This window comes from Kogia breviceps, chromosome 1 (genome assembly GCF_026419965.1).
Source record: "Kogia breviceps isolate mKogBre1 chromosome 1, mKogBre1 haplotype 1, whole genome shotgun sequence".
NCBI lineage: Eukaryota > Metazoa > Chordata > Mammalia > Artiodactyla > Physeteridae > Kogia > Kogia breviceps.
Window position 1 is genome coordinate 190,675,974 of NC_081310.1, and position 20,227 is coordinate 190,696,200.

Sequence of the window (20,227 nt, forward strand, 5' to 3'; positions counted from 1 at the left end):
TTTCTTCTCCTCTCCTGCTTCGCTCGATTTTGCCGTTTATTTATATGACACCCTGAGATGAAATGGGAGGGCCATCTTGAAACAAGGTGACACTCACATACCTGGATAACATCTGCAGGCTTGTGTATGTGTTCTTTAAAGATCAGGATGGTGGGGGCATAGACATTGACGTTGTATTGCCTCATCATCTCTTCCGCCCCTCTCAAACCGACATACACGTATCCAAATGACAAATAATCTTTATATGCGAAAGCAGTCAACTGTTAGGGCATAACAGAGAGGAAGAAATGAAATTGATAGCACAGCATCTAAATTACGTGTAACTTGTTCTCATCAGTGGGTGGAGATGAATGCTAGCTTATAGAGCCCCACTCAGGCTGCTACACCCCCGTACCCTTGTAGGCATTCTATGGTGCTCCGTGAACAAAAACCGTACCAACAACTAATTCTTTTTTTCAGACAGATCAAGATATTCATCTTACTGAGATCTGTACTGGGTGGGAGGTTTGAGGAATTACCTGTACCCTACTTATGTAAGATGGCAATGACCATGCCAGCGGTTTAGCATTTCCTCTCCCGTCTCAGGTCAGTGATAACCAGAGGTGTGCTAGATACAAGTATAGTATATATTCAGAGGGCAGGTTTGGAATCAGACAGGCTACAAGGGAATCGATATTCAACATGGGAGACCTTGGGCAGGTTATACAACCACTCTAAGCTTCAGTAAAAGTAGGGATACTAATCTATATCACTGGGTTCTTCTGAAGATTAAATGCTATTATGTGTGTGGAAAGTCCTAGCACAGTAATAGCATCAGTAGGTCCTCAATGTATGGTGGTTAAAGCAAATTTCTGGTCTTCAAGCATTTCTCCTGGGATGAGCTATTACCCACAAAACAGAAAATCACCAAAACAAGAGAAAACATTACCCCGGCACCTAAAGTACCTTGTAGAGCAGTGGTACAACGGGCATTTGGTCAAACAGAAGGACATGCGGTTTATTCTCTTGCTGCCAGCCAGAGAGGAATCGGACATAATTTTTATTTGTAACCTTAAATTGAATAAAGGATGTTAGTTTCAACATTTAATTCTTAACAACTGCATTATAATACAGTCAGGAGATAATTAAACAAAATCAAATATGTGTAAAAGACTGTTTTGTAAAAAATAAATGCAGGCAACTAATTTTTTGCCTTTATTTGACTAAAATTAATTAAAAGAACAGAGATATTGATTTCATATTTTCATGTGATCCAACCCTTACAGACTGAAATCATAATCTTTTCTGAAACAATTACTGACCATATTATTAAAAAAAAAAAAAAAAGAGCTTTCAAAGTTGGTTCTTGCTCAATTATAGACTGCACTTTTTAATCTATTAGAAGATAATGCAACAACTGCTCTTTTAAAACGGCTTAAATAAAAATAAGTGGGCCCACCCCACCTATACATTACATAAGTTCATTCACTGCCATCTGAATTGCTACTTTTGTGTTTCCCTGTGTATGCCTTAAAATAATCCCAAGAAAACAAATTAAAAGCTTGAAAAAATTAAATTTCTATCTAGAAAATGTTCGTAGTAGTTCAAAAAAGTTTATCTTTCCACTTTGCTTCCAGAATGATCTATATAAAACCTCAATCTCATCGTTTCACCCCACTGCTCAGCCCCTTTCAATGGCTCCATCACCTGCAGGCCAAGTCCAAGTTCCTTAAAGGAGACCCTCACAGTGAGATTCCCGTTAACCCCTTTAATCTTGTCTTCTCCCACTCACTAATGACTACTTCATACAAAGCAGGCTACCTCTGAATGCCTGGAACTCGTTCCCTACTTCTCTCTCCTCAGCTGGCAAAGTCAGTACAGGGGTCATTTCTGCCGGGAAGCCTTTCTCAAACCTCTAGGGTGGGCACTCTACATATCGGATGGAAACAGTCACCTACTAGACTGCGAGCTCCTTGGAAAGTGTCCTCAGCACTCATCATAATGTCTGACATACGACAGGCATCTTAAAAAGGTTTGAGGACCTGTCAGGACAACCTGTCATCATTTTAGGAGGCTACAATGCTCTCTGACAATTTCAAGTTAACTCCAACACATATTTCTTCTGTGGGTAATGATCCTGGTGGGACAGGCTGTGTAGAAATAGGACGGAAGTATCTGTATGTTCACTCTCCTTGGTATTGTTAAAGGAACGAATCATTTTCATTTAAAGCAACGTTAAGAATCTTCTTCTAGTTCCTGTGATCTCTAACCTCAGATACTGAGGGAAAAGTGCTTCTTAAATATAAGAATCATCGTTTATAGTTTGTGGGAATTTCTGTCGCCTGGTTTCTCTAGCTCAATCTTTTGCTTGTGCAATTTATTCACACTGGCGCATCGCTATATGTTTTGAAAGTTCCAAAAATAATATCTGATTTCATGGAATCTGGTGTTTTCAAATAGATATGGTCATTAAATATATAACCAAATATAACTTAATTTGAATACTCTCCTAAGAAAAGTATCTTTAAACGAACAAATGCATGAGTTGGAAAGACCTCCTTCATCCCATGTTGTGATCTAATTTTTTGTTGAGAAAATAAGAGGCACTCTCATTTTAGGCTCAGATTCCTATGACAGTGTAAGTCTTCCCAGAGGTTTTGACAAGGATGATTCTTTCAGTCTCTCTACTTCGTTTGTTCCAATTTTCAGTCTCTGGCAGACTTCATTTAAATGATTTAGTTAGGGTAATTAATTAATTAATGCGTGTCTTGCCCTGCCCCAAATGAAACTCAGGTCTGAGGATGACCACAGGTAGAGCTCAGGGCAGCCAGCAGTCCCAGGAGCCTCTTAAACTACTTCTCAGCCAGGTACTTACTTTCTCCACCAAGTTCCCTGGAAGAAGACTCTCTACAAACTGTCGCAGGTTCTCATGGACAACTGCATTATGGAAGAAGGAGATTTTCCCATTTATGATTCCTAGGATAGCTGGTGTGCTGTGTGCTCCCAGGTGGTGGGCCAGGCGTCTCTCGTAGCCAGCGTGGACCACGCCGATTCCTACGCCTGAAAAACATGGAAGACCTCCATGAAGACTTTTTATGCCCCCACGGCAGGTGAAGAAATGCTGCTAAGTAATTTTTCGGTGTGAAACTGAAATCCTGACTTAGTAGGAGGGGATATCTTTCCTGATAGACTGTCTAGCATTCTATCACTGCTGGAATGCTACGTTGGTTCAGTTTTTCTGCACAGCCATCTAGCAATGTTTAAGAAGGGATACAAATCTTTCTATCTTTCAGTCCGTTGTTTCTAATTTTGGGAGTAGATCATGAAGAAATACTTCAAAAGAAAAGAACAATCTGTCCACAGTGTTCCTATTCATAAAGAACAGCACGTGTAAACAATTCAAGGGTTCATCAACTCTGCAATGGTTGAAAAAAACCTAGAATCTAACGATGGGCTAGAATCATAGTCTTCTCACCTTTTGGAGCATGTCTCCCTTTTACATAAACTATTTTATAGAGATTTTGTTCAGATTCTCAAAAAGAGAAAGAGATTAGGTTAAAATCACTTGGTCATATCCCACATAACTACTGTTAATATTTTGGTATCTATCTGTGCCTTTTCTTATGCAAATATGTATGTGTGTATGTATACACACAGGTATAAATAAAATAAAATGGGATCATCTGACACTTACTTCACTTAGTATTTGAATAACTTTTCTTGTCTTTCATTCAACCAATGTATTTGGAAGGCTAGCTCCTCTGCTAAACATTGGAGATACAGTAAATGTTAATAGCCAGTAAATATGCTTTTTCTCTCGGCTGTCTAACAGACCTCTAAGTATAAAGTTTTCAAAAACAAACTCCTGATCTCCTCCCTCAAACCTGTTCTACCCTGGCTGTCACCATTTCCACTGATGGTGGCTCCCTCCTTCCCGTCACTCAGGAAGAAAGTCTTAACAGTGATCTTTGACCCCTCTCGTCTCTCACCCCCCCCCATCCGATCCGTCAGCAAGTCCTGTTGGTCCTGTCTTCAAAATACAGCAGGAATCCAACTGTTTTTCTCCACTTCCATTGTACCCCGTCTCTTATGCATCTTCATCTCTCCCAAGTTGCTGCAATAACCTCCTCAATGGTGCCGTGTTTCTCCTTGTCCCCCTACTGTCTGTCCTCAACATGGCAGCCAGACCGTTCCTTCTAAAACATAAACAACGGGTCATGTCGCTCCTCTGCCCAGATCCGGCAAAGCCCCCCCATTTCAACTCAGAATAAAACCACGTCTTCACAAAGGCCAACAAGACCCTCGGCGGTCTGGCCCCTGGTCCCTGGCCCCCTTCCTCTCCCACTCCTCACGCTCACTCGCTCGGGCCCCCGGCACCCCTGTTCTTCTTTAAACACACTGGCGCGTTCGTTCCTGTCTTCGGACCTCGGTGCTGGCTGGTGCATCTCCTGACGTCTGTGTAGCTGTGGCTCCTTCACGAGCTGCAGGTCCTTCTCAATGACGATGACCCGACTCCTACATTTAACACTGCCCTCCCCACACTCAGGATCCCCTTCAAGCCCCTCACTTTCCCTTTTCCACGGCGCTTACCATCTTCTAACACGCTGCCCAAGTTCCTCATTCTCTGGGTTTTTTATTGTCTGTCTTCTCCTGTTAGAATGTAAGCCGTTTGAAGGCAGGGGTCTTTGTTTAGTTCTCTGATGTACCCCAAGCACCAGAACAGAGCTTGGTACACAGCAGGAGCTCAGCACTGAAACTGGACTAGCAATCTCTTTCACCCATTCTTTCTTTCTTTCTTTCTTTCTTTATTTATTTTATTTATTTATTTATTTTTTGCAGTACGCGGGCCTCTCACTGTTGTGGCCTCTCCCGTTGCGGAGCACAGGCTCCGGACGCACAGGCTCAGCGGCCATGGCTCACGGGCTCAGCCGCTCCGCGGCATGTGGGATCTTCCCGGACCAGGGCACGAACCCGTGTCTCCTGCATCGGCAGGCGGACTCTCAACCACTGCGCCACCAGGGAAGCCCTCACCCATTCTTTATCGCTGCACATTGAAATGGCTTCTGGCTTTCACTATTATAAGGCATGTTTCGATAGACATCCTTGTACATCTCTGTATACACATCTTTGTGTGCTTGTGTGATAACTTCTTAATTGATAAATCCCCCAAATGGAACTGCTGAGTAAATGGCAGCGACTGCAAACTTATTACTTTAAAATTGCTGAGTAGGCTACACAAATCTATCTGCTGGCCACCTGACTGTGAGTATCTCAAGGGCAGGGAAGGGGACACCTCAGACATCACATAGTCTACTTCCCTCATTTTACAGATAAAGAGACTCGGAGAGGTGAACTGACTTACCCCAGTTTGCAGAGGTGATAAAATTGCAGAAAAAGAATCCCAACTTGATGTTCTAGAGTCAAGTCTAGTACACTATTCTATCACACTAGAGGCACTAAAAACAACCACAGAACAGTGTCAGTAAATGAAAGTGCACCTAAGACTGTGTGAGCAGGAGAAAGAACGAGAACAGAGCAGGCACATACCCGAGACCCAGTCTCATGTCAAGTGAGAAGAGACGTCATCTAGCAAGGTCAAGTGGCCACACAGCAAAGGTCCAAGGGTGGAAGCAACGTGTCTTGAGCCCCTTCTAAGACAGGCAGCATGCCTACAGCTTTATATCTGGTATCACTTTTCCCACCCACAAACCCCCTGAGTGGTTAAGTAGTGTCACCTTCATGGATGAGGAAGCTGGTGCTTGGAGAGGCTGAGCCAACCTAGCTGGCATCACAGTTAGTGTGCAGTAGGACCAAGATTTGAACCCAGGTCCGGCCGACTGCAAAGCCTGGCTCCTTCCTGTCTCCAGTACCCTCTTCCACCCTAGGTTCTGAACGCTGGAGGGATCGATTTCTTAGAGATGGACCCACCCTCAATGACCTTACCAGGGATTGCTACATAGGCCAGGAGCTACCGTATTTAACTGATCCTGGGGATATATGCCTTTCCAGTAACTGCATCATTCAGTGGTGCCCTCTGCCAGACTCTGGGACTAGCATCAGTCATTAGAATGGTGGCTGGTGGGCCCAGAATCAGGACAAGGGATGCAGGAGTCGGGAGAGCAAAGGAAACTGAAGAGATCTTTTGCGCTTGCTGTCCCCCCCCCCCCACACTTCCCTCAGATATTCCGGAAGCTCATTCTCTCGCCCCCTACGGGCCACCTGCTCAGTGAGCCCTTCCTCATCTGCCTGATTTAAAACTGAAGCCTCTCACCCAGGCATTCCCTAGCACCCCGCCTTTTTTTAATCACACTCTACCACCATCTGGCAGGCTATATATTTTATTTGTTTGCTTGTCTCTCTTCACTAGAATATAGAAGCTCTATGAATGTAGGGGTTTTGGGCTATTTTGTTTACTGCTGTATCCTTAATATCTAGAATAGTTCCTGGCACTCAGTTTTTTAAAAACAAGTAAATGAATAAAGTATTCAAAGTCAGATCCAGATTCAAATTCCAGCTCTGCTGCCCATTAGCCGTGCAACCTTAGGCAAGTCATTTAACCTCTCGGAGCCTCAGTTTCCTTATTTGTAAAATGGAGATAAATTGTTGTGAGGACTAAATGACATAATATAAAAAAGAGCCTAGCCCAGAGCCTAGAATATAGTGGGTGCCTAATTAATTACAACTCTTATTATTAAGTATGATTTCATCCAGACCATGTGAAGTCTGCTCTAGAGACTTGTCTCTTATGGGAGTGGAATTTTAACCTCCATGAGACTCTCTCCCTTCCTTGTGTGGAGTGGGATAAACAATGTTACACTCTCACTCTTTATGTCATCCTCCCCCCACCTTTCCTATGCTCCCATCAATATAGCTTTTTTTCTGGTTAAAACAGAATACAAGTGATTGGTTTCATTTATTTTACTTAAAATTACCACCGAGTCCTTGGAATTACCCACATCACCTTCATCAAACATAAGCATTTCTCAGTCTATAAAAGGCTATTCCTTGGATCATTTCTACAAAGGACTTCGATTCTTAATATTATAATCCGACTTCTAAACTCTGAAGGAATGTTACTTATTTCCTATAGACTGACTATCACACGAATTAGAATAGCATAAAGAATGATACATATTTGGTGTTTAAATTTGTGGTATTTTTCCTCTTGAAAAGATACTTAAGATTGTAATAAGAATACCGAAATTCCTTCAAGTCCAGACCTAACTAATCCCTTCCTCTCCCTCCATCCAAGCTGGGAAGGAAGAGTCAGAAAAGGTGACAGCACTGTTTTCTCCCTAACACTCAGGCTGGGAAATGACCACTGTGACTGGTGGTGACTTAGGTCTCTGAATCACACTGGACAACACAATTTCTATCGTCTCCTCCTCTGCCTTCAAACTGTCTACACTCCAAAGTTCCGGTTCATAAAGCGAGCTCAGCAAGTACAGTTCTCCTATTCTTATCCTGATTCAGCATAACCTGGCTGGATAACAAGGACACACCAGAATCCACACGAACTTGAGTAGCAAATTTAAAAGAAAGGCACAGTGTAGGTTACTGTTTTCAGAAAGAAACATTTGATTTTTCTACGGATCAATGTTTCGGGCCAATTTGCAGGTCCCGGGGAATTAAAAATACAAATATCTTCTCCTCTTTCTGAGTTTGTAAGAGGGTGTTCTTTCTGTAAAGTACTAAAAATCTCTCCTTTGAGATGTCAAATTATATTTGCTTTCATTATGCAATCCGAAACGTGTATCACATCTTTTAGGGAAATTCTTTCATTTTCCCCTCTGTCGCATACACATATTCATCTTTCTTTCAACTTTTCCATATGCCTTAAGGGATGGTACAGAGCCAACTGAAAGAACATGGCACTGTCAAATCCGGCTAAATACAAAACCTGTTAATAAACAAACTACTAAGATGCAAATGATGTGAAACAACACAAAATCAAGAACACGGAACTTTAGGAGGAAAAAAAAAATACTTTAACCAGTATCCAGGCAGACCGTTTTCCTACACAGTATGAAGTTGTTCTATACTTAGCTATTTTTAGGAATAATTCCTTGAAAGAGAGGAACTATTCTCTCTTTTAAAATAAGTTGGGCTTCCCTGGTGGCGCAGTGGTTGAGAGTCTGCCTGCCGATGCGGGGGACATGGGTTCGTGTCCTGGTCCGGGAAGATCCCACATGCCGCAGAGCAGTTAGGCCGGTGAGCCATGGCCGCTGGGCCTGCGCATCCGGAGCCTGTGCTCCGCAACGGGAGAGGCCGCAACAGTGAGAGGCCCGCGTACAGCAATAAAAAAGCAAAAAAAACCACAAACAAAAAACAAGAAGTCATGGTGGATAAACACTACATGATCATCCAAATTGGGTTTCCCTAAAATGATAACTGATTTCAAGACACGCAACCTCCTTGACACCCTGGTAACTGACTGCAGCTCCCAGCGAGCACTGAGTATGCTGTGATGATTCAGGTGTGTCTCTTAGCTGAGTTTCCTGGGTGCGAGGACCAGGTTTTACTTATTTCTAAGCAGTGCAGCACAATGGTTAAGACTGAACTCTGGAGTTAGACTTCTGGGTCCATACCCCAACACTGCTGCTTATGAACAGTGTGACCTCAGTTGTTTCTTAACCTTCCTGGGCCTCAGTTTCCTCATCTTTAAATAGGGATAATAATAGTCTCTCCCTCGTTGGATTACTTTGGGGATAAAGACAATCCATACAAGCATCTAGCACAATGAAAAATAAGTAAAAGGCTAAAAAAAAGTTATAACATTTACTTCAGTGTTTAATATAGTACTCGGTCCGTTAAGAAAAAAGTTTTTTTGTTTTTTTTGGCCATGCCACGCAGCTTGCGGGATCTTAGTTCCCGGACCAGAGATTGAACGCAGGCCATGGCAGTGAAAGCACTGAGTCCTAACCACTGGACCGCCAGGGAACTCCCAATAAAAAAGTTTTAAATGAGAACATGCAGTGAATTCCTTAGCATCTTCTACTTACTCCTGTAGTACTCTATTATTCTGTACTTGCAAATGCGAGGTCAGTGTGAATTTTCCGGGTGCCTATTTCCGCTTCAATTAACAGCAAGCTCCTCGAGGTCAGGGGCAGTGCTGGCTATTTCTGGACCCTCCTCCACAGCATGGTTGTCTATAAATGTTGGGTGCTTTTGCACACTAGTTATTACCAAACTGCATGACCGTAGATTCCATCTAAATAGCTACAACATTTCTTCTCTGGGTGGAACTGTTCCACTTACTTCATTTACGGCAATTCAGCATTTTATGTTATTCTGAGATAATGTCCAGGCTTCCCCAGACCACCCAGCTAATCTTTAAGATTGTCTGCTCTTTCCGTCAACTCAGAATAGAAACATTTTCTGTAGTAACTGTCTTAAAGGATAATGCTGCCTTGCTCGGACAGGGAGTGGCCAAGGATACTGGCCATGGCTACGTGGATATCTCATCTCAACGTCATCTAACATTCCAAGTGGAACTTGACTGTCAGGAATCTTCAACAAATCCGAATGTTCCAAAGAGGAAAACCAAACTAATTTAATACACTTATTCCAAACCTGCTTTCTAGGAGACTTGGGGGGTGAGGTGGGGGAACAGACTAAATTCCTGTGAACATTGCTTCTATGGGTCTAAATCCATCTTCTCCCATCCTTGTCATTTTGAGTCCTGACTTATTAGGATTATACAGCACAACAATGCCAAAGGATGGCCAGACCTTCAATCATCGCAGATTTAAGGACCCTGAAAGGCAGCAGGGCATCGTGTTCACCGTGTGGATTATAGAGCCAGACTCCCTGGGTTTGAATCCCAGCTCAGCCACATACCAACTGTGAGACCTCGGACAAGGTACCGATATGAGCCAAGTCTCTATAAAAGCGGGATGACAACAGCACCTGCCTCAAAGAGTTGTTTATGAGTTGATACTCACGCATTAGTGCTCAGCATACGGTAAACTGTCAATAAATAGAAGCTATTATTATTATGCTTATATTATTATCGTCATGTCATTACACTTGGTAATGACGAGTGTAATGACCACAGTCATTATTTAGAATCACTTCTCCCCAATTCAACTCTTCTCTGTATTTCCTGCCCATCCAGGTGCTCAAGTCAGAATGCAGAGGCAATCTTGACTGCCTCTCTTTTCCTCATTTCTCACATTTAAATGGTCCTCAGGTGCCAGGTCCCTTCATGATCCTACCCCTGAAATATCTGACACTTGTCCCCTCTCTGTTCCCACTGGCCAAGCTCAGGCCAATGGCTGCAGTCTTGCCAGGACTGGTAACCTCCCTGCCTCTATTCTCACCTTCTTTAATTTGTCCTTCACGCAGCCTGAACAGTTAGCCTTCCGAAGCACAGATCTGATTAGATCACTCTTGGCTTTACTACACGCCATACCATGAAGTCCAGCTTCCTTAGCCTGGCCTTTAAGGATCCTTACCACCTGGCTCCCGGCATGCTCCTTCTGCTTCCTCCACTCTCACCTGCACTCGAGTCACACCTTGCTGCTGGCTCTTCTGAGGATGCTCTTTGTTGCCCTGCCTGCACTGTTCCCTCTTGCCTGAATGTTGCTCCTCCATTTCCTGTCCAGCCAGCTTCTAATCATCTAATCATCTGTAGCTAAAAATAAGGCAAAAGTCAGTGCTTGACAGTCTATGAGCTGAAGAGAACTAACATTTAAGAAAGATTTTTAAAAGGAAATTTACAAAATAGGTGCTTTCAAAAATTTTAGTTTGGTAAACCAGAAAACCCCGTTAACCAGAAATTCTCTAAGGTTCACTTATTAAGTACTTCATATATATCAGGCACTTAAAACACATTTTTTCTCATTTAATATTCATAACAATCCTGTTGGTTTGACATTATAACCCCATTTTAGAGCTGAAGAAACTTAGGCTAAGTAATTTGTCCAAGGACACAAAGTAGTAAATGATACAGCTGAGATGTGAAAACTGGTCTATCTGACTCCAAGGCATGTGTTCATAACAGCTGACCACTGTACTCTGTTGCCTCACGTCATGTATGTTTGCCTGTTGGCTCTGATCTGACCTTGGTGTAAATGCATTACCGTTCTAAATTATGCACTGGGTCAATGTTTACGTTCTGCTATGGGGTTTTAATGTCAGCTCCTAGACTGAAGAGGTTACATGATTTTCAGCACACCACCTGGCATGGCACAAAGTGCAGCCGTGCTGTGTGATGAAGATGCTGCCCAATCCGGTGGTTTCCACCTGACCTTGGTCTCTCATTCGTTCTTCAGGCGCCGCAGAGAGCATAGGCCGACTGCCCGCCACACGTGAGACAACGTGCTAAACTTACTCCCTTGCCTTCCAAGAACTTGATTCCACCTTAGGAAAGCATTCTGGCAAATCCGAGTACCTGAGTGCCTCTGGACAACAGGTTGAAATTTCTGTTTTAGAATAAATGAACGGATGGCTTTCAGTGGTGCACGCTCTCCAGAGACATCCAGGCCCCTCAGCCCCTATGGTTGAGTTTGTCCCTTTTTAGTTACTCAATAGGTCTGCTAATGCCTATAAAACAAATACATACACACGCACACACATTTATTTCGGTAATTCCAACTTTTAGAAGTTATTAAAATAAATATCCTTCCTGGATCACTAAAATTTTCCTGGCACTAAGTGGTGCCTATGAACAAAGGAAAGGCTAATCTGTGATTGAGAGTGGTAACCTAGGACCGTTAGAATACTATGGGTTATAGGCTGAATTGTACGCCCCCAAAATGCATAGCTTGAAGCTCTAATCCCCAGTACTCCAGAGTGTGATTATATTTGCCTTTAAAGAGGTAATTAAGTTAAAATGGGGTTGTTAGGGTCACAGAAAGAGTGTGATACACCAGACCCAGACACATACATAGAGACGACCATGTGAACACACAGGGAGAAGGTGCCTGTCTGCAAGCCAAGAAGAGAAGCTTCACAAGAAACCAAACCTGCCGGGCTTCCCTGGTGGTGCAGTGGTTGAGAGTCCACCTGCCAATGCAGGGGACATGGGTTCGAGCCCTGGTCTGGGAGGATCCCGCATGCCGCAGAGCAACTGGGCCCGTGAGCCACAATTGCTGAGCCTGCGCGTCTGGAGCCTGCGCTCTGCAACAAGAGAGGCTGCGATGGTGGGAGGCCCACGCACAGCGATGAGGGGTGGCCCCCGCTTGCCACAGCTAGACAGGGCCCTCGCACAGAAACGAAGACCCAACATAGCCATAAATAAATAAATAAATAAAAAGAAACCAAACCTGCCAACACCTTGATCCTGGACTTCTAACCTTGAGAACTATGAGAAAATAAATTTCTGCTGTTTAAGCCACCCTGTCTGTGGTATTTTGTTATGGCCGCCCAAGCAAACTAATACACAGAGTGAAATCACAAACACCGTAAGGATAACCTGCAGACCTACCAGCATTAAAACTGGTGCTCGAGGGCTGCTTTGTTCAACCGATAATTTTTAAGTTTTTCCTCTAGGTTAGGCCCTCAACTAGATGTTAGGAGAATATATAGATAAAACTTCAAGTTAGTAACGCAGTATGAAAGTGGCTTACACATTTCCCCTCTCTGAAAATGTGTCCCCGGAAAACACCAGTCACCATGAATTTGTGAAGAGAAGTCACATAAACTGTTCCTTCTCCCAAATATCCCATAAAATTCAAGAGATGTAAAAGTCACCTTCTCCTATACCAACATTTTCCAAGGAATAAAATGATCTTACCCAACCCTTCCAGTTCTTGAACTACTTCCTTCCAAACAGGCTCAATATGGATACAGCTAAAGCACCAATCTGAGGTGATCTTAATGAGGTAGGGTTTCTTGAAGCTATCTGGAACCACTTCGTTCACATAATGAGAAAAGTGCAATAAATACTTTTCATCAATTGAGTCTCGCCGTTCAGAATTAAAAGGGAAGTGAAAAAAAGGTTCATCAAAATAAAAATTCTCATGGAAATGGCGGAAGCGATACTCTCGCTGCTGCTTCTGGTGGCCCTGGTTCTCCCTGGCATCTCCATAGTGGTCATAATGTGATCTCTTTTCTTCATTGGAAAGAATCTATAAAGAAAGGGGAAAAAAAATAAGAAATCTGGGAAATGAAGAAAAAAAAAGAGATCATCTAAAGGACTTTCCTGTAAGCAGCTTGGAAGACACAGGAAAAATATAAATGTAAAGATACAACACAATTAGATGTTTTAAATGCAATCACTCAATATACCATGAAACACTTCTCTTAATAGAAAAATTAAGTATTTCAGAAACAAAATACTTCAGTTCTGTAGCTACTCATGATCATCTTGGCTTTAAAGATTCTGAGCTATCACACTACTAAACACATCAATAAAGCAAAGAAAACTTAACATAACTTTGATCGCTAGGGCTCAACCTCGAGAACGTTGACTCAGTCATACCATCTAGGTTGGAGTAATTCAAGCGAAGGTATGGAAAGCTGTGAACACCAAAAATTAGTCACAGGATTGAATTCTGTGACTGTATGTTAGCTAACTTTGTCTTACTTAGAAGTAACTTTGAAAGTCTAAAATTCAAGAACCTGTTTTAGGATGAAGCATCATTCTATAAGCTAAGCACTGTCTGTGGAAGAACATTACCCTACACAAATCAGGAAGCCATGGACTTATCTTTCTTGCATATTCCAGACCAACTTACTTAATCTGATATGTTGGAAAACTGTTAAAACCTTGTGTTTAAATGTATTTGTAACCTTAACTCACTTTAATAAATATTGGCAAATGGTTCTGTGATTCTTTAATAAAAGTTTCTAGTATATGTGCTGCCAAAGTGAGCATGTAATATAAGGAAATAGAGACATACGTTCAGGGTGACTCTAAAATTCCAATTAAAGCCTTTGAAATAGGCCAGTTTTTCTAAGAGCTGAGTGTTCAGGTACTAGTTTCAACATATTGGATGTGACCAAATATGTTGTCTCTACCATCACCTAGAAATGGGGTCAAGGGCATGTGGAGCATGCCCTCTCCGAGGGGACTTTACAAAACTGATCACCTAAGATGTATTTTATAAGAGCTAAAAGATACATCACGACGTTTGACACGATACCTCGTAAGCCTTGCTAATTTGAATGAACTTGTCTTCTGCTCCAGGATCTTTGTTTTTGTCGGGATGCCTGAAACACAAACGGGCAGGCAGTGAGGATGGATTTAATGTTCTATACATGGTCAATTAACATCTTCGTATACACAGAGGCAAGTGGAAGGGCATTTTGTCAGGACAGTTTCTTAAAAATGGGAGAAGCAATTAGTTGCTTCACGTGACTATAGTAAATAAACTGTGAAACAGGCAATTTCTCCCCAAAGCGCTTTTCAAAGCAGTAGATAGTGCTCCAGGCTCTGAGGAAGGGTGGGATATGTATCTGTCTTTACACTGCTCCCAAACACTGCTGGAGCTCAAGGTTAAAGTCACTTATCCATAAGAACCAACTTCTTTTCCCAGGATAGCAGCATTTCATCCCAATGTTAGAATGATATCAATGTAGGTATTTCTTCTGACAACTCAGGTAGACAAAGCAAACAGTTTTTAGGATATTCCATGAATTTGTTTAGTAACAACCCTGGTCCAGATGGTATCTTGCTGCTGATGTTCAAATTAGAACATTTCAGTTTTGCACTATTCCCCTGGCTATCCCATCTGCCCGACTGCCTACTTACAAATGGATAATAATTACAAGGCCACATGCTTTAAAATGTGAGAAAAATCTAGTTTATACAAAGTGATTTCAACTAATACTGGAACTAATATTTGCTATTATACACAGCTGGCAATTAGCTGTATCCACCTTGCTGCCATATATTATTCTGTAATCTTCTTGTATTGGTACCAATTTCAGCTTTGGGGATTCTAAAGTTTTGCAAAGTAGGGGCTGGGTTTTATTTCCTTAGAACCACTTAAGATCAGTGTTTTATACCAACTGATTTTTCAATGTTCATTTTATTAAGAGATTCTATTACAGAGCTTATTTTTTTGTAATCACTCCTGCTAACTTCTAGTACATTTCCTCTAGCAGAGGTTCTGGAAACAATCCACTGGGAAGCAAATGACTACTGAAAACAGCACCAAGTATATCAGAATAAAAAAAATTTACAACTTGACCAACTTATTCTAGCAGGAACATGTCTGAATGAATTATACCAATATTCTGACTTCTCTAAAAATAAAAAACCTTCAAATTATTGGTTGTTGAATTTAGACATCATTCCTCCCTTAAATATTTAATCCTGTTACAAATATTAGTAGGGAAAAAATCTCAGCTAGATGTCAATGAAAATAATGACTTAAGGAAACAAGACGGTGGTTCCAAAGTGTTTCTGGATGACTGGAAAAAAAAAAAAAAGTGCTTTCGACGTTCAAACTTAGGCCAAAGGCTGAGAAGATAAAAATTATGCAATTGCACAAATGAAGATTTAACATACAGAACTCTGTAGGGGGAGAAGGGAAGGGTAGGAAGGAGCTTTTAAGGAGACTGAACCAAAGACAGACTATTGAGAGCTGGGTTAAAACCACAGATCCTGAAACAGAGGAAACCAAGGCCCAAGAACAAGGAGGATACCATAAGACGGTTTTAGCTTATAAGGAATATTTTCCTTATTATAGGAAGATACCACAAAGTTGAAAACATTTAGAAAAGGATAAATTCAGCTCTAGGAAAGTACCATCCAATGCTATTTTCAGTGTACATGAAACATTTCACAGACTACAATATTATACACACCCTTTAAATTCCAAAGTGAAGAAAATACTGTACTTGGTATCTACTGGCTGTCTAGTGCTACCTTTAAGGGAATAAAAATGAAGGTAGAAAAAGTAATATAGGAAAGTATCAGACAAATCAATTACTGTTGAGGTGAATGACTACATTATACCCATTTGCTTCAAATCAAATTTTATGATGCCTTTTTCTTGGGGTGGGAGGAGTTATTCTGCTGGTGTAGATGACAAAAGAAAAGTACCTTAATAAAACTTAATTATTGGGAAAGAAACAGTTTTTCTGAGATAAAAAGTAATTTAATATGGTTTCTGGACTACCTGCCCTTTGTTGCAAAACCTCTATATATCCTAGCTCCCCCTATCGCCTCCTCGGAGCAGTTCTCTCAGGATTACTTGAGATGCTACCTCTTGGGCTTAAAGTCCTAAAAATTCTTGCCAAATAAAACTCTCAAAAAACAGAGGTTTCACCAAGCAAAGGGAAAGCTCTTGAGCAATGTAAGAAATACTATTAAGTGGTAAAACAGCAGAGGAAGGTTACAAATCTAATTCAATAATTAACCATTCCCTACTGTGATAGCTCACTCTGAAAAGTCAAACTGGGACACTGTTATTTTCAGTGTACAGCTGACCATTGAACAACATGGGGCTCAACTGAACTGCACAGTTCAAACCCATGTTGTTCAAGGGCCAACTGTATATGAAACCATTTTGAAATGAAACAAACTGTTTCATTGATAAAATGCTGCCATAGCCAAAACAGCAGAAAATAATAGTACAGTGAAAATACAGAGGTAAAGTAAAATTTTAGACTTTCATTGGATCATAGTTTATTTATTTCTATGGTGACATATTATGCCTAGAGAGACTCTAATTAAGGACGAGAAGCATATGATTTATTTAATTAATATCATAACACCCTTTTTAGCTCTGGAAGATAGAAAAGTCAAAGCTGTACATTTTAATAGATCCCACATAACCAAACTATCATTTCTGCTTTCAAGTTTTGTCAAAGGCCATATCCTGTCCAAAAGAATATTGCTACCTTGTGAATTAATTCAAAGGCCATACTGTGTCTAAAAGAATGTTGTTACCTTATGAATTGCAGATTTATGTATTTTGCTTTAAATACAGAGAGGCAAGAGTCTGAAATGATGTAGAAAAGAAAGCAACTTTGCTGTAGACTCCCTGGAAAGAGGCCATGCATAATCAGAGATTGTGTTTTTAGTATCCAATTCTGGGTTCCTCATGATATGAATACGGTCTAAGATAGTTACATATTCAAAACATTCAGAAGTATATTTTAAACTATCTTTCACCTTTACTGCAAGCAACTGAACACTAAGACGCATCTCTCACTGAAGAAAAATGGTGTCAGGCAGAGTCATGCGCAGCCTGTGGTATCATCTGCACGTGGCAGCTCTGCTCCTGCATAACTTCCTACCCACCCAGACACTAACCCACTCACTCTCACTTCTGCCCAGATGGGTAAATGATCAAAAAAGAAAACCGCAGTAAACTACCTGCTGGTGCAGAAGGTCAACCTATGGAACCCACAGGTAATACAGACTTACCGACTGGGAGCCTAGTTCCTCACCCGAAAAACAGGGACAGCAATATCCACCCTCAGAGGGTAATTATAAGGTTTAAATGAGACAAACAGCAGAGAACCTGGAGCCTAGGATGCAGCAGGTACTTGATGATGGCTCCCTTCCCAAACTTTCTTCCCTTACTTCTGGTTGGCTCACCCAGCTTGAGTCGCCTGTGTCCTCACCATCCTTTCCTCCTGTTGCTTCCCTCCAGCTATATAATCTAGCACTTCTACTGCGTCATGTCCAAGGCACTGGTGGAAGAAACCGATGATGTTTGTCCAAAATGAGGTTTAAATTTATTGCTATCCTGCTAAATGACAAACACTTGCTTATTCCCTAGCATATACAATGTCTACAGGTAAAATTAAGATTTTTCTATGTGATAATTTTTTAAAGTAATGTACTCAGTTCCTGAATATTCTTACTAAATTGGGGGCAAAAAGCTCTTACTATAAAATTTTTTTGAAAGCTTGAAAATTAATAACCTAGACAATAGGACTGGATAGTGTTCCCTTTAGCAACGGCACTCATAAAGAGTTACTTTATGAATCATGAGAAGGGTAGCTTATCCACTCTTGACTATATATATAGTATATATATATATATATAAAATTTATATAATATATATTAAAAAATATATTTATTAAAGTTCCTCCTACTTACTTTAACATTAAATAAGTGAACAGTATCAAGGCAATTCTTTAAGCCAAAGAATTCCTAACAGGGGGTTTCATAGTAACAGAGGCTTTGGATCTCATCACTAAAAATTCTAGAATCATACGAATATAAGTCCTCCCACATAAAATACGTTAGACAAATATATATTATATATTTAATGAACATAGAAACAGAGACAAATAAAAGCTAACCATAATTTCGGCTTCATTCTCCTGCTAAAACTGCTTAGCTTATTTTAAACTGCTATTTCTTTGTTTCACCTACCATTCCCGGGCGAGCTTCTTATAAGCCTTTTTAATGTCAGCCTGACTGGCTGTTCGGCTGACCCCTAGGACTCTGTATGGGTCAAAATCCAACGCAGACAGAATTTGCAGGATCAGAACCAGAACTATCAAGAACTGCCAGGAAATGCTCAACTTTTTCACTTCCATTTCTCTTCCTTTCCAGAGCTGAAATGATTGAAGAGGCAGTAAGTTTTAGTGGTAGAAATCTGGAGAGTCTTGCTTTCTAGGTAAAGGTATAAGATATACAGATGAAAAACAAAACAAAAGATATTTTGCAGGAAAAGTGCCAAGCTGTTTGACCACATCTTCTTAAATGAACAATCTTGCTACTATTTTTGAATATCACAAATAAGAACTATTATAGATGAAGAGATGAGCAATAAGAATAGCAACTCTCCAAAATCCTTGTATTAGAAAAGCTTCAGAAATGACTGAAAATGAATGAGAAGAAGAAATAATAAGCAAACATGGGAAAACATACACAGGGAAATCAAGGCAACTACATCTCAAATACACTATTTCACTTATTCTGACAATAATAGTTTAAACTTAAAATATGTGGTTAGAGAATACCTCACTGAGCACACGCTAAACAAATTCATGAAATCTTAAGATTTACCATGTGCAAAACTACAAAATGAGACAGTTGTGATGTTCTTGGGAGTTAAAAAAGTATAAGAACGAAAGTGAAATACTCTAAAAAAACTGCAGTTCCAACTTTGTGAGCCCCAATTCTATTCTTTCTTACCATGCCCATTCAAACAAGAAAAATAAGAAGCTGTTCTTTAATCACTAGCAATACTGTCATTACAAATGGAGACCTCGGATGAAAAAAAGTGGTGAGAAAAATTTTAGTTTGCCACGTGAAGGGGGATTAATGGCAAAGATCGTAGACCAGGCATGGTCTTCAAGTGTTAAAGCTCCAACTCTGGTGAGTCTAGTGACTGAATTCACTGTGGATTTTGGAAATAATCCTGGCTGGTAAATGAACAAGGTACTGCTGTACTGCAGGGACATTTACACTCCAGGAGTATGATTTTGGGATATCACACAATGATTTTTCAAGGGCTATATTTATCTTGGTTTCTCACAAATCACTAAAATTTTAAGGATCAAGTATCTAATATGACATCTTACTTAAGGGAGGCAAAGCTGTAACATTGTGGATTTTGACAAGTGGGAGTCTAAATCCTCAAGAAATTGACTAATCTGATGGCCACTGCTTAAGACTGCAAGCGTGCTGAATAAAATCCTAAAACAAACCAGTTTCTTTTACTGTAAAGGCAATCTATAACCTATTCTCTTACAAAACACATACAGCACGCTAAAAATTGAGAAGGTGATGCAGCTACTAATTAAGCACATGGACTCTGGAATCAGACTAACATTGGGATCTGTCCTCTACCACTTTATGACCTTGGACAAATTACTTAAAACTTGCTAAGCCTCATGTCCTCCTTCATAAAATGGGGGTAAATAATACCACCTTGAAAGGATCAAAATGGGAGTTAAACGTATGTAAAGGATTTACTGAGCACGGGGTCAGCAGCCAATAAGCGGTATTTACTGCCATTATTTTTTCTACCATGCAGTGCAACCAGTGCCTTATTCAACTGTGTCAGTCGCCTCCACTTAGAAGGCCCAAGTGCCGGGGGGCTGTGTTCTTTTGCTGACAGCTCGACGGTGCCTGCCTCAAGGCAGGAAACAACCTGCCCAACAGGTAGGCTATCGCCCTCGGGCAGTATACCCCGGACCAGGCAGCCGGTCCCAGAGACATGGTTAGCTATGAGCCCCGCCTCGAGCTCCCGCCGGAGGTCGCAACCCTCCAGGAGACAGCCGCATCCCTCGCCGCCCCCGAGAACCCTGGGCCAGGCCCTATCGGCTCCGGGTTCCCCCGGGGCCCAGCGGGGACCCGGAACGAGGAGGAACTGACGGGAGATCC

At 41.2% G+C, this 20,227-nt stretch overlaps 1 protein-coding gene across 6 annotated transcripts in view; it reads right to left on the reverse strand.

Moving 5' to 3' along the window:
- Positions 1 to 20,227, reverse strand: part of DNAJC16 (DnaJ heat shock protein family (Hsp40) member C16) — a 37,767-nt gene that overhangs the window by 17,127 nt on the left and 413 nt on the right. For 4 of the 6 annotated variants that reach the window (XM_059066586.2, XM_067016912.1, XM_067016929.1 and 1 more), the window contains exons 2-7: positions 18,266 to 18,450; positions 14,070 to 14,136; positions 12,719 to 13,052; positions 2,855 to 3,039; positions 946 to 1,050; positions 102 to 260 (exon numbers count right to left, since the gene is read on the reverse strand). In XM_059066586.2, the coding sequence (XP_058922569.1) occupies positions 102 to 260; positions 946 to 1,050; positions 2,855 to 3,039; positions 12,719 to 13,052; positions 14,070 to 14,136; positions 18,266 to 18,432 (1,017 nt within the window). In that variant the 5' untranslated portion in view covers positions 18,433 to 18,450. Of the gene's footprint in view, positions 1 to 101; positions 261 to 945; positions 1,051 to 2,854; positions 3,040 to 12,718; positions 13,053 to 14,069; positions 14,137 to 17,479; positions 17,575 to 18,265; positions 18,451 to 20,227 lie in introns of all 6 variants that reach the window. The other 2 variants (XM_067016921.1, XM_067016945.1) reach the window with 2 other exon arrangements.